The sequence below is a fragment of the Schistocerca serialis genome, chromosome 2 (assembly GCF_023864345.2).
Source record: "Schistocerca serialis cubense isolate TAMUIC-IGC-003099 chromosome 2, iqSchSeri2.2, whole genome shotgun sequence".
Taxonomy (NCBI): Eukaryota; Metazoa; Arthropoda; class Insecta; order Orthoptera; family Acrididae; genus Schistocerca; species Schistocerca serialis.
In genome coordinates this window covers 437244790-437258908 of record NC_064639.1, presented here as the reverse complement: position 1 = coordinate 437258908, position 14119 = coordinate 437244790, and the positions used below count along the sequence as shown (strand labels likewise).

At 43.1% G+C, this 14119-nt stretch overlaps 1 protein-coding gene across 2 annotated transcripts in view; it reads right to left on the bottom strand.

Moving 5' to 3' along the window:
- LOC126457307 (mitochondrial carrier protein Rim2) overlaps window positions 1-14119 on the bottom strand; it is a 180011-nt gene that overhangs the window by 144390 nt on the left and 21502 nt on the right. Inside the window, exon 1 of one of the 2 annotated variants that reach the window (XM_050093491.1) lies at window positions 8278-8444. The exons of the other annotated variant lie outside the window; for it this stretch is intronic. Within the exon in view, the coding sequence (XP_049949448.1) occupies window positions 8278-8429 (152 nt within the window). The 5' untranslated portion in view covers window positions 8430-8444. Of the gene's footprint in view, window positions 1-8277; window positions 8445-14119 lie in introns of those variants that run through there. 2 annotated transcript variants of the gene reach the window in all.

Sequence of the window (14119 nt, the reverse complement as noted above, 5' to 3'; positions counted from 1 at the left end):
ATCGATACTTTGTCGGCTCTCCTCCTCCTTTCTCTAAGGCAATTGCGCAACTGGGCGCAAGCACGGCTGCATATGCTCGGAATGACTTCTCACAATACCGTAATTCACTTTTCCTTGTGTTTCGATAATAACAGTAATTTCTTAACGTTTGTCAGAAGCTACTGAAAGTAAAGTCTAACAATCCTCGGCTTCACCAAACAAGCAGAACAGTACAAATATTTTTACTTTTCTGGTCAATCATCTCAAGAGGGTTTCCGAGAATTTATCTAGTTCCCACTTTACTAGAAGATTGCTTCGTTATTCGTGAAACAAATTTTTAATGTTGACTATACGCCAGTACAGAGAGTGAAAACCACAGGTTAACGCTCCACATCGTTAGTGTTTCCAGGCTTAATTTCAATTTCAGAGTCCCTATTTTCATTGCATTACCATGAACTGAGTTAAAAGTAGAATTCTCAACAGTGGTCCGTCGTGTTAACATTAAGAGTGGGAATTACGCACGCCGATGTGTGGTCTGTGGTTTCCAATGAAAAATGTTGTCATATTAAGGAGACTTATGTAACGTCCTTCACATTGTCAATACGTCCAATAAAAGAATATCTGGTAACCCAAATTCGGAAACAGATTCAACGGTGTACACACTAAATTCATGGAAAAATTGTATGGAATGTTAAAGACACGTTTACGAAACTGGTAATTGCTTATCAATGTAAACTTTGTACAGAATATTTACAATCGGCGCTAGAAGTCATCAGTGTTAGTGTATCGGGAAATAAATGTACGGAATCAGAAACAGTCATAAGGACTAAAAACGTGACGTGAGTGTCCGTCTCTGCACTGAAATTGATTTCGCTCGGGCGCGATGATGTTCTGTTTTCCAGTAGCGTGTTAGAATTTCGCTAGTGGACGGAATTTGTGAGATTTAAAATTAATCGGCTACACGAGAAAAGATAACTGCAGTCAGTCATCAGCAGAAGGAGTTCGTATACGTCAGTACTGATGGAGATTCGCCCGTATGCAGATAACCTTTGTCTTCCAGAAATCATACGTAGACAAGATAGCATATGCACATGTCAATAGAAAAGGCACTAGGGCACTGCCTCTATGACACTGCCCTTGACAACACAAGGTTCTCGCCATCCGACAGTGCGAACTAACTTCCCGCTCATTTTACTGTGAGTACTTAGAGAAATATTTGTTCATGGGATAAAAACTTGTCACTTGTTTCACTATTATTTGTTTATATATTTTTACTACCGACGTTTCGAACTATTAGTGCACTGTGTAGTATAACTGATAAAGATACTTATATTTCGGTTCCTACTTTTTACACGGCAAATTTGCATATACATCTCTTTTCGTGTTCACAGATGTATCGACCCCTGCTTCTGGGGTACCGGCCATGCTCTCCATTTCCTCGCAGCGGCGTCATTCCCGTGGAGCTAGAACCCCTGCGCGTATGAGAATACCACGGTGACAATGACTTTCAGTCAGTCCACCAGGCGTGCTTGTAATGAACAATGGTTAAGTTGACACCTTATGAAAACTAGGAAACAGAGGTTCTTGCCTTGGTCTTTACACAAATTTATGTCTCACCTTAGATGTAAATTAAGCAGTAACTTCGAAAAACGGCGAGATTTATCTAATTATGTTTCTGGTTCATACATGTACGAGGTCTGTTCACAAAATTCCAGAACATTCGTAATTTCGCACCAATTTTGTGTTTGAGCGAAATGCGGTTGGCACACAGACGTGTGCAATGTGTAACTGCCGGAAGAATCACTGTTGTTTTTCTGTTAGTTATTGTACAGTGCTGTATTGAGAAGAATATTGTGTCGCACAGTTTGCGAATTTCGAGATGGCAGAGTTAGATAAGCAACACCTCTGCATCAAATTTTGCGCAACACTAAAAAAAACCTTTACAGACACAGCAAATGGTACAGAAAGCCTACGGCGATGAGTGCTTAAGCCGTACTCTGTGTTACGAATGGTTCATACGGTTTCAAAATGGCCGGACGGAGGTGAGCTTAAAGATGAGCCTCGTTGACGCCCTTCGATGTCTATCGACGACGCTCATGTCAGGGACGTCAATGAAATTGTGCGTGCAAATCGAAGACCGTCCGAGAGAGCGCAGAAGACTAACATATCAGTTGGATCATGTCACGAAATTCTGACACAGCATCTTGGAATGCATCGTGTTGCCGCCAGGTTCGTTCCACGGCTGAACCAAGCCCTGAAAGCTCTTCGCCTCGCTATCTGAGCAGAGCTTTTTTGATCGCGCAAATGAGAACGAGATGTTCCTTAAGAGAATCATAACTGGTGATGAGATCTGGGTCTATGGTAACGATATTGAGACCAAAGTTCTGTCTTCACAATGGGTCGGAAAAGGTTCTCGAAGACCAAGAAAAGCTCGTCAAGTCAGGTCAAATGTCAAAGCCACGCTGGTAGTTTTCTTTAACTTTGAAGGATTAGTTCATCATTAATTCGTGCCATAGGGACAAAATGTTAATCGATGGTACTATCGGGACGTGTTGCGACGCCTGCGAGAAAATGTGAGAAGGAAATTTCCTGAAAAGTGGAGAGACTTGCATCACGATAACGCATCCCTGCGGACTTTATTTCCAAAGTTGAAAACCGCGTTGAGAGGATGAAGATTTGCAACAACACATGAGATAAAAGAAAATTCGCGGGCGTCGCTTCGTGCGATTCAGCAAGAGGTGAACCAAGACTGCTTCCGGAAATGGAAACGGCGTTGGGAACACTGTATGAGTTGTGGAGGAGAGTTTCGAAGGAGGCCATACACAACAAGTAGAAGATAAGCGCAGAAAAATTATCTGGACAAAGTTCCGGAATTTTTTGAACAGACGTCTTCCACCGATGAGAAAAACTTTATGACCGCTGCCCATAGCCTGGGGGCGTTGCGAACACGTCACGTGGTGATGAGAAATAAGTGAAGCAGAGACGAATGGGTAATCATTGTAGAAACGTACAGGGAGATCCACTAACATAAGCGACTTTGTTAAGGGCAGATTGTTAGTTTCTCCGTTATTGCTTATTTTGTTACCAGTAGGATTGTATAGCATACAACCTCTTGTGTATCCTGTGTTACATTCTCGTCTTGTTTACTAGTGCATACTTTGGATGCAAAATTAGTTGTGTGTTGGAATCTCTCCTTCGTTACGCCTATATAACTTCGTACCAGGGTACAACTTAAACTGATGTATACACTGAACTGTCGACACAAACTGTAGTATTACATTTCTAATGTTGAGCGGCAGTACAGGCACGTTCTGAAAACCAATAAATTAAAGAAAGTGCTCCCAACTGTTTCACTAATGAAAAGGCCGCTACAGTTTATCTGCAGCACCTACAGTTGATCTGCAGCACTTTATTGGTCCCACTACCGGTTTCGGCTTTCTGTTAAGCTGACGCTGACTTATTTTAACATCAGTAGACAAGCATGATTTTATAACTACCAGATTTATGTCTTTTGGACATTACTTCTCCACTGTAATTTTTATAGCCTTGTCTGTACACAAAAATACATAATCCTCGTTCTTTTCATCTTAAATCATACAGAGGTATACATCGATTATATGTATGGCAGTTTCAGATTCACTTGAGAATGGCTTAATGATAAAGCCGAAACCGGCAGCGGAGTAAATAAAATTCTACAGAGCAACTGGAGGGGCCCTTTAATTAACTGAATGGCAGACCGTTAGGTCCCGCGGCCTGGGAACAAGAAACTAGGAAATGGCGAATTTGTTCGTCTGTTCGCTAACTACTGCAGTGATTACCAGTGGGAAGTGGCTGAAGGACAAAGATGGAGGGCTGCTCCCTCTGCAAATCAGGGTAGGCGGCGATGTGTGCCAAGTCTCTCAAGCTGCTGTAGACTTTAGTGTTTCAGTGCACGACACATTGTCGAATGTGGGTCTCCGTTGCGGACGACACCTACGTGTCCCTATGTCAACCCAGCGACATCAACGATTACGATTGCAGTGGGCGTGGGATCATTGAGATTGCACTGTGGACAACTGGAAACGAGTCACCTGATCGGATGCATCAGATTTCTTGCAACACCAGGTCGACGATGGTGCCTGGATAAGCCGTTCGAGGCGAACGGCTGTTATAAACGTGCACGCAGGCCGGTGGGGGCAGAATCATGCTATGGGGACGATATTACGTGTAGCCTGTGGTAGTAGTGTAAGGCACCTTAGAGCTACGGACTACGTGATTATTGTGGACCACCTGCATCCCTTCGTGCTTTAAGCCTTTTCCGAAGGTCATGGCATGTTCCAGCAGGACAACTGTGCGTATCACAAGCTCAGAATCTTGCTACAGTGGTCTGATAACGAACTAACATTTTATAACAATTTTCGTATATGAATTCTATGTGACAAAACCACAGGCCCTTAATGCGTGACCTGTGCTTAGAAATGTAATGCCACATACTTTCGGAAATGTGGCAAGGTCTTCACTTCACTGCAAGTAGAATCGCTGCTGTACTGTGTTTAACAGGTGGTCAAATGCACTGGAAAGTAGCTGGTCATAATGTTACGGCTCATCAGTTTCTGCAAACAGGTGGGGAAAGAAGGCAATAGGCACTTTCCACTCTAGATAGGTGTTAAAAAGGACGCGAACCAGTGAATTAGTGGTGGTGAACTTTGAAGGAGGGAGGCTTAACATTCCGTCGACATCGTCGTCATTAGGGACTGGTTTCAGCAAGGTAAGGAATCACCATGTTTGTAGTCATCTCAAAGTGTGCCTAAATCTATTTAGTCAACGTCCAAATCAGGTGCCCGCTCTCCCGTAATAGAAGCCCACTGTGTTATTTTGCTCGCGTGTCGGGTAACATGACATCCCTAACCCTAAACTTCAGTTTTCGACAAGTACGCACAAAGTTGCACTTTTCAGCGAGACGGAGTCTGTGCTAACACCCAACCTCCAGGTGTCACTCGGTACCAAACGTTGTCTTTCGATGGAGTACCAACAAAAACTCCGATGTAGTTCGTACTATGTGCTGTCGTATAGCAGAACATGCGTAAACTATAACTAAAAGTAACACCAGAGCTGCGGAGTACAGGGAACGCGAATCTGTGAATGACTTGTTGAATAACTGGTGTGGGCGAGTTTGCACAAAGTGAGGTGGTCGTACCACAGGTCCAGCTTCAAACCCCACTGATTTACATTTTTTTAACTGTTTACGTGTGAAACTTACATGGGAGAACATTTTTCTGACTTAAGTCTTTTAGGAGTTTGTAGCAATGTTTTTTTGGCGGTCTGCTTTCGCTCCGTTAGTTGAAAGTAGCAAACCTAGAGAGTACATTTGAACAGATAGCTATAATGCTCTGTCGCGCGTGTCAGACGGAAAACCGCACCTCTCTATACAAACGTACTCTATAGGTTTGCTGCTTTCAACTAACGGGGCGAAAGCAGAGAGCCAAAAGAACATCGCTACAAATACTGAAAAGTTCTTTTAAAAGTCACGAAAATGTTCTCCCATATAAGTTTCAGGCGTAAACACTTAAAAAAATTATTAGTGTGGTTTCGGCGCGATATCCTTGGTGCGACATTACACTCCACCTCACACACGCGGGATCTTCGAAACAATCACTCTCAGATAGGCCTTTCCTATGCCCCGTAGTTCTGCTGTTACTTTTAATCACAGTTTACGCATGTTGTGCTGGATGACAGTACACAGTACGAACTAAATCGGAGTTTTTGTTGATACTGTCGACACACCGTTTGGTACCGATCTGGAGGTTTGGATGTCAGCAGAAAGTCATGGTCCGCGGAGCACCCCATTTGACTGGCCGTCTGCCCAGGCAGTGACTAAGCCCTGTTCGCAGATGGCACAATGCTGGCTCGCTACACGTCTTTTGCGATAAACAGAATTTTTCACCAGCTCTAGTCTACGTCATGAAAGAAGGGCGTCTTTCAAGAACTAGCACTGTCTTTCCTATTGCCAAATTCCTATTCACAAAAGTTCGATCCAGAGAATTTTTAACATTAAAATTTATTTCAATGAATTAGTCATTGTGTCGTTTACATTGAAACACACTGCTCGAAAATCATATCTTCAGACCTCTAACGTTAATGGGAAGTGGAAACATTTAGCACGAGAGCATTGGGCAAGTTGTGTACAGATATAGAGAGATTGTGACATGAACATGACTTGCAGGTTTCACTAATTAGCTACGCGACTGGGCCTTCAAACTCCTGGCTACGATTTCTTTTTATTTCGTTCGTTGTAGTCCTTTCTAATGCAGCGGTTGCAGCGTAAATTCATAGACGTTGTCAATTACGATGTTTCCCTGAACCGTTTCGTCAGCAAAGGTTGCGTGGGTATATCATGTGGTGTCATTTACAGTAGTTTGTACCGTAAACAACACGTAGTTCCTTCGGAAAGTTTCAGTGCTGGTGGACACACAAGTACTACAGGGAATGTGCTTCGAATATAAGCATGAATCACTTATGCGAGAATTACTTCTCACTTGCATACCGTAGAAAGGAGAAACACGCGAGAAAATTTTACGTAATTTCAAACATTCCATCATTTTTTGCGCGTTACTGCTGGCCTGACATTCGTTAAAACTTCTGAAGTGATAAACGATCACTAATTGTTTTGGGTAACTACCACCCATTGCTATTGCTGCTGTTTACAATTATAGATCTACTTCAAAGCTCTGAGTGTATCTTCCTCACAGAGTGATGTTGCAACGACTCTAACCCTACACTTCAAAATGCGGCGTAGTATGTTATCTTCGCTCTTAGGGCTCCGATAAAAATAGAGCTTCCACTGAAAGCCACTGGCGACGATAACCTGTTCTGGCCACACACAGTTCATCATTGCTGACAAAATACAGGTCTTATCGAAAAAGTTAAACCTCTTTACACACCATCACTAAACTGTCACATTGGATCAGTGTACACGTGTGCGCAACGTCATCCAGTCCAGCTTATCTGCAGAACACCGCGTCCATTCAACAAAAGCGTTCTCACCCAGGCAGATCAATTCTGCACATGGCGTGTGAGATATGCGCTAGTCATGTCTGCTACAAACAAAATTTTGTGACAAAGCATATAAAAATTCCACGCGTAAACAGTTACAAAAAATTGTTACTCTCCCTAAAACACACACACACACACACACACACACACACACACACACACACACACACACACACACGACACGAAGTACCGTCGTATGGCCTACACGAGTCAAAGCTTTAGGGAATAAAGTAAAAGTTAATTTTTAGCTTCCGTGCCTCACTCGGTAAAAACGGAACCCCTTTTGGATGACTTTGCTGTCCGACTGTCTGTGCGACTGCTAAGACTTTTCCTCCAGAACGGGTACACGTACCAAGTTGAAATTAATGTCACATACTGAGGTATATGGTTTCTTTCGAGCGTTAAATATTTACACTTCTCAAGTCAATGCAAGCAAAAGATACGGCGACATTGTCATTTTTATGCTCGCAAACTCAGTATCAAAGCTTGTTGGGTACTTCCCGTTGACCTACAAACAAGAAACTTTGCGGGAAGTAAGGTTTTACAGTATAAGTAACGAAAAAATGTTGAATTGTTAATTTTTAATTATATCACACGAAAATTGGAAATTCTCTAGTCATGGAACTCCTGGGTGTTTAATTTTAGCAGTATCGATGCCGATAACGGGCAAAAATCTTCGAGATTCTCGGTTTCCGAGATGGAAGAACTGTCTAGACACGTAAGTTTGTGCAAGTCCTATCGCACTTCGCCAATTTCAAAAATTTTCACTCACAAGACGTGGGTTTTATTGATATTGACATTGAACATCTTTTTACAAGTTCTAGGTATCGGTGAACGAAATTTTTAAATTTAATTTTGCAGTTTTTGCTGCCTAATAATGGTTCAGATAGCTCTCAATCTGACGTCCCTTAAATCGTTATTGCCGAAACAACCTTATAAATAAAAGACATATTAAGCAATCTTTACGCCTTTTTTTACAAAATATTCCCATTGGACGCAGATTCGCTAGGGAAGTTGTTTCCTTCAGTTGTTACAATTATAATATTACACATGTCTTTTGTTTAAACGATTATGTTGTTATGTATTACGTTCAGATCTGCCAGTTAAATTGTCGAAAGCAGGATTTTGCTTCGTGGTGATATACGCAAAAAAGCCTTATAAAAGTTACGTATAACAACGGAAATGTGCCTTTCCCCCGTCAGTCTGCTTTCCGCGCACTAAGTTATATAACCAGACTTGATTGAGAGGAAATTCTTTTAAGCTTACCCCAATTTGGTTAGCTTGTTGCGTGGCGTCGGAGTGTATAAATGCAGCAGATGAGACACGGCCGCTGATGCGCGTCCTCTTACGCAGATGCGGGGGAGTGACCCACGGCCCCGCTCGAGGCACCCACACCACGCGCTGACGCAGAAATGCATGACCAGGAATAACTTTCTCCCCCTCCCTTGCAGTTCTCCGAGTCGGCGCCGAGATTGGTGCGCCAGTCACCTCTCGGCGGGAACGACTGGCGATCCGGTTTGGCTATCATGCCTCCGAGAAGCTTTCCACGCACTGGCTACAAATAACCGTGCTCTGCGGTTTATCTGCCACGCGACTGCTTTAATCCAATGTCCTAATAACTGCTCCAAATGGCAACAACTGCACTGACACGCAATGTTGCTCACTGGCTTCGGATCCTGACACCACGAAATCTAGATGCGAGAATCGGTCCCAGCCGAAGTCGAGAAACTGGTCAATTCCTAGGATGGTATTTTTAAATGTATAAGTTGCGAAGTAAAGAACCAAATTTGATTGTCATCCTATATTCGGAAACTCACCCATCAGACAAACTACTATGAGAACAGGAAAGCAGTTCACTTCTTATGGCAAGTTTATGCCCCAAGCCAAAGGTCGATTTTCTGTGTTGTTAAATCAACCTTATTCTGTATAGACGTCATCTGCGACTAGCACGTGACTTTGGGCTGGTCGGTGTTTCAGGGACTTTACAAACTGAACAGCGAGATAATTAGTTCCTCGTTCATGAGCTAGTCAATCTGGGGTTAGCGGCGACAACCAGAAATCTAATTGCTATAGTCTGTACGGCTGGTAAACTCAAGATACTGAGAACAATGTTAATGCCAGAGGTGACAAAAATGCAAACGTAACAAGTATACGGGTCCGGCCAACTCACTAATACCACGGAAACTGCAAATTGGATCGCCTCAGTAGCTGCAGGGTGAACGTGGCAGATTGCTAACCGAAGCAGTCCGGGTTCGAATTCCGGCCGTGTCAGATTTTCTTCGCTCGGGACTGGATCCTGTGTTGTCCTATCATTCGTATCTTAAGAAATGCGTGTTAAATGTTCAGTATAGAATTTTACACATTTATTCCAAAATTGAATGAATAAATTAATAAAATTCTATACAGCAAAGTTATGATGCATTTCTGAAGATATATTCATGCTTTAGACAATCACCTACGTCACAACTGACACGAAAGTCTCGAACACACTGTCGTATAGTCCTTCCGCTACTGAGATGGCTCCATGGGCAAGAATCGAAAGCGAATAAATTGAAACAAAACTCCAGACACACATTTGCAAGCAATAAACTATCTTCCAATACTGACAATGACACTAGCCTTTGATTTCCTGCAGTAAAATCGAACTGACACAAGGCCACCCTACAATACAGAAAACAAAACATTTCATGCCAAATATATCGAAAGGATTAATTGCAAAACTACTTCCTGAGAAAATAGATTCTTATCCCCCGAATTCATTCAAACGTTTTAAGTTTTACACGACTGCTTCAGACCAAAAGATGTACAGCGTTTCAAGGAAGAAGCTGGCGCTGGGTTTATTATGTATCTTATCTCCGTATTGCGTATTTGAGGCAGAAATGGGGATGTTGCACCTGAAAGAGTCACTGTGTAGCTATGTCTCAAGTATTGGACAAATTGTAGAAGCAGATGTTTCTCTTATCTGTACCTCCAAAGTTTACGAGTAGTGGAGAATGATTCGAACACTTACTTCTGATATGGTACACATGTCTGCCATACGTGGGCAGTACTACGCAAATTACGCTATACAAATTCTCACTTTGTATTAACTAGCCACAAATTACATTAAAGAGGAAAAATATTTTGAACGTAGCCCATTTCCACCGATAATCTGGCCACGTTGATTACGAAATCAATCATGCAAATCTCCGTGTATCTCTTGTTTCCTATATCACTGGAGTGCGCTATATATTAGCTAATGGTATTACGAGGAAGCTGGACTGCAAAACATTAGTATCGAAACAGTTTTTCAGTTAGATTTCGAACTCAACTACTATTGTTGTGGATAACAACTACACATTTTAGTGTTTTCTGGAGGATATCTATAAAAACAGTTAAAAATTAGTACTGAAAGGTATACTACTATTAGTAAACACAAATTGGGAGCTGCCTCTTGCTACACAAGTAATTGATGCCAAAACCAAGTGACCACACTGCTCATGCAACGGAAAAATCTCAAAAGATGGAGACCCCAGCCGCAAAACACCTCCTCGCCCTCCCATAAAGCACAGTGACCAATCACATCCTGCAGTTTAAGTTCAAAATTTCATAACCAATGGATTGACTAATTTCACCTCATGAAGTGAGGCGTAGGAAAAATTACACCAATCCGACAACGGCTATAAGCGGATTAAATCCTAATTCACGTAACGAAGGCGTCCATCAGAGACAGGCTGCTGACATAGCCTGTTCCTTGTTCAAAAGCACGACTCTGTGTGTTTTTCTCCGTACGTAGAAATTTATAACAATTTATGAGATAAGTGACCAATATGGGCGGTCTGGAGTGGCACATAAGTGCGAGAGCGCAGAAACTGCTGAACTTCCACTGTCGCAATGCGTCTACTAAACCTAAGCAGTAACTTAAGGCAAATTTTCGTAAGCATATTGTAAAAACTCCTTTCTTGATGACAATTATTTCCATTCTTTAGTCTATGATGGATTACTGGATAGTATAGCACATAAAAGTGCGGTTCTGTTCAGCTTATTTGCCAGCAGTGAATCTCCAGGTCTGTGAGACGCCATTTATTGAACAACTTCAGTAATAACTCCAGAAGTGTTATACTGTTAGCATACAGTTTATGACCGGAAGCGGTACACGGGAATGGCAGTACCAATAAAGTTGTCTATCTGGTATATGTTTCCACTATTCACTTCGGCACGCCCAAGAGCCAGAAGCGTAGTGCGTACTCTTGCAGTCACATTCACCACTGTTACCAGCCCAAATCTGGTACAGTTTATCGTGTCGTCTTTTGACAAACTTTGGGGAAGTGAAATGCAATAATATTCGAGAAAGATGTTAAGTATAGATGATGATTGGTTTGTGGGGGCGATCAGCTGCGCGGTTATCAGCGCCCGTACAAATTCCCAACCTTCGCTCAGTCCAATCTCGCCACTTTCGTGAATGATGATGAAATGATGGGGGCAACACAGACACCCAGTCATTTCGAGGCAGGTGAAAACCCCTGACCCCGCCGGGAATCGAGCCCGGGACCCCGTGATGCGAGAACGCGACTGCGAGACCACGAGCTGCGGACGTTACGTATAGAGGGACCTTACTTTGTTAATAAAAGTACCTTGGAACCCAACCTGAAGCCCAAAATTACCAACTGGACATTTGATAACAAACAACCTGAAGCTCCGTCGAACGTGACCTACGCAACCACCAACAGACGCCATTTTGTGAATTTATCTTGACTTTGCACAAAACACAAGATAAAAAAACAAGCAGTTTTGTATGGTAGCTTTTCTCTGGCCGAATATCATTTAGCAGCGAATATCTTGAACACGAGCCGGAAGATATAATAAGAGATGCGTAAAGAAAGCAGTGTCACTCAAGATAACTGTCACAGGAACTTCAAACCGCAACGCTGTTTACCCCTGCCGGAAGCGAACTGCGGCTCGCACAATCTACGAACACATACATTCTCACAATTACGCTTACTTTTGCCCATATTTGTATATCGTTACTAACCATCTACCCACACCAAGAACTTTCGGACCAACTCAAAAGACCATAAACACAAGCTGCCATAAAGACCTGTAAACAAATAACTATGTAACGATTTTCTATAGCGCATAACTAATAGAATATGGTTAACTGATGCAGGCTGTCATTGCGCATGCAGGATGCCTACCGATATGCAGTGACATACCACTTAAAGAGTGCCTCTGAAGTTTGTGGTCACAGGTGGTCATGAAAAATGCATGAGATACACTCAACGGTTATAATGCTCTCTCGCTAACGCAATGCGAAGGAATAATGTGGGCAGTTCGAGACGGTGTGGGGGAAATGTGTTGGCGCGCTGGAGAGCTCCCAAGGGGGTGGGGAGGGGGGGGGGGGGGAGCGTAGGGAGGCGTGCAGGTAAGGAGACAGCACGGCAGAGGTGGGCGACGCGAGTGCGCTAATGTGTTGACTCTGGCGCATGCTGCAGAAACAGGTCGAGGCCGCCCGCCAAACGCTGCTACCAGACAAGACCAGAATAGCAGGCGGGCCTTCTGCACGACCAACAAGATTATGGACCGTCTCTAACATCCCTACATAAGACTATGTAAGTCTGCAGGCTTTCCTGGCAGTTTTCTTTGAAGGTAAAATCTTTTAGCTCATTCGGTTGTACCATGTTCCTCTTCAAACAACTCATTTAGGCAAGAAGATTTCATAGTACAAAAGAAAGTAATTACAGTTACGAGTGGGGTTCACGCTGGTACATCTTGCCGCCATCTCTTAAGTAGTTGGGAATCCTTAAAGTACATTTCTTTAATTAAGAAATTTGTTGACTTTGACAGTAACAGAGATATTCACAAGTACAGAAGGAAAAATGCCCATTACTCTTTAGTGAATAACTCTGGTATAGAAAGGAAAAAAAATCAAATGGCTCTGAGCAATATGGGACTTAATCTCAGGTCATCAGTCCCCTAGAACTTAGAACTACTTAAACCTAATTAACCTAAAGACATCACACACATCCATGCCCGAGGCAGGATTCGAACCTGCGACCGTAGCGGTCGCGCGGTTCCAGACTGAAGCGCCTAGAACCGCTCGGCCACCAGCGGCCGGCTATAGAAAGGAGTGTTCAGAAATCTCGTGCCCAAACTAGGCCCAAACTAGCGGATGATGACGGAGGCAGAAACAAATATTTTATAAAGCAACCATCTTTCGGAAAAACACTGACGTACTGTGTATGTAGGAGGTTATTCTGTGCGCCTGAGAATAAAACGGTACTAGATGTTTTTCACTGCTTTACTGTTCTGGTCACTATTACAGCACAACAGATGTTCAAAGTGAGCACCATTAACCTCAGTGGAGCGACATAGCAGGGAGTCCCGTGTTCACTGGAAAATTCGTAATGTGTTCGGTTATGTGTAGCTGCTGCAAAAAATCTTGCAATAAATTATATCTCCGAGTCAACAGCGAAAGAATACACCTCGGCTTTCACGTAGCCCCAGAGAAAGAAGTCTAATGGAGTGCAGTCCGAAGATCTTTCAGGCCAATGTACAGGTCCTCCCCGGCCGAAAGTAATGGTTATTACTGCTCGGACTGGTGCTGTGACCTGGGCCCCATCACGCTGAAACCAGATCTTCCTCCTGCCTTCAGCGGCACCGCAAACGAACTGTATGCCTCTCAGTATTCCGCACGTGTACCGATAGATATTAACACTGCAACTCACGCAGGCACTAGTGCGGCCCGCTGTTTACTAACTCACAAGGGAACCTCCCCATCGCACCCCCCTCAGATTTAGTTATGAGTTGGCACAGTGGGTAGGCCTTGAAAAACTGAACACAGATCAATCGAGAAAACAGGAAGAAGTTGTGAGGAACTACGAAAAAATTAAGCAAAATATACAAACTGAGTTGTCCATGCGCAGATATGCAACATTAAGGACAATATGAGCCTAAGGGCGCCGTGGTCCCGTGGTTAGTGTGAGCGGTTGCGGAACGAGGTCCTTGGTTCAAGCCTTCCTCGAGTGAGAAGTGTATTTTTTTATTTGCAGACAATTATTTTGCGAAGCTGCATAGGTACACAGAGCAGTATTGTTTACGTGATATGAGTCAATTATCAAAGTTCAGGCAC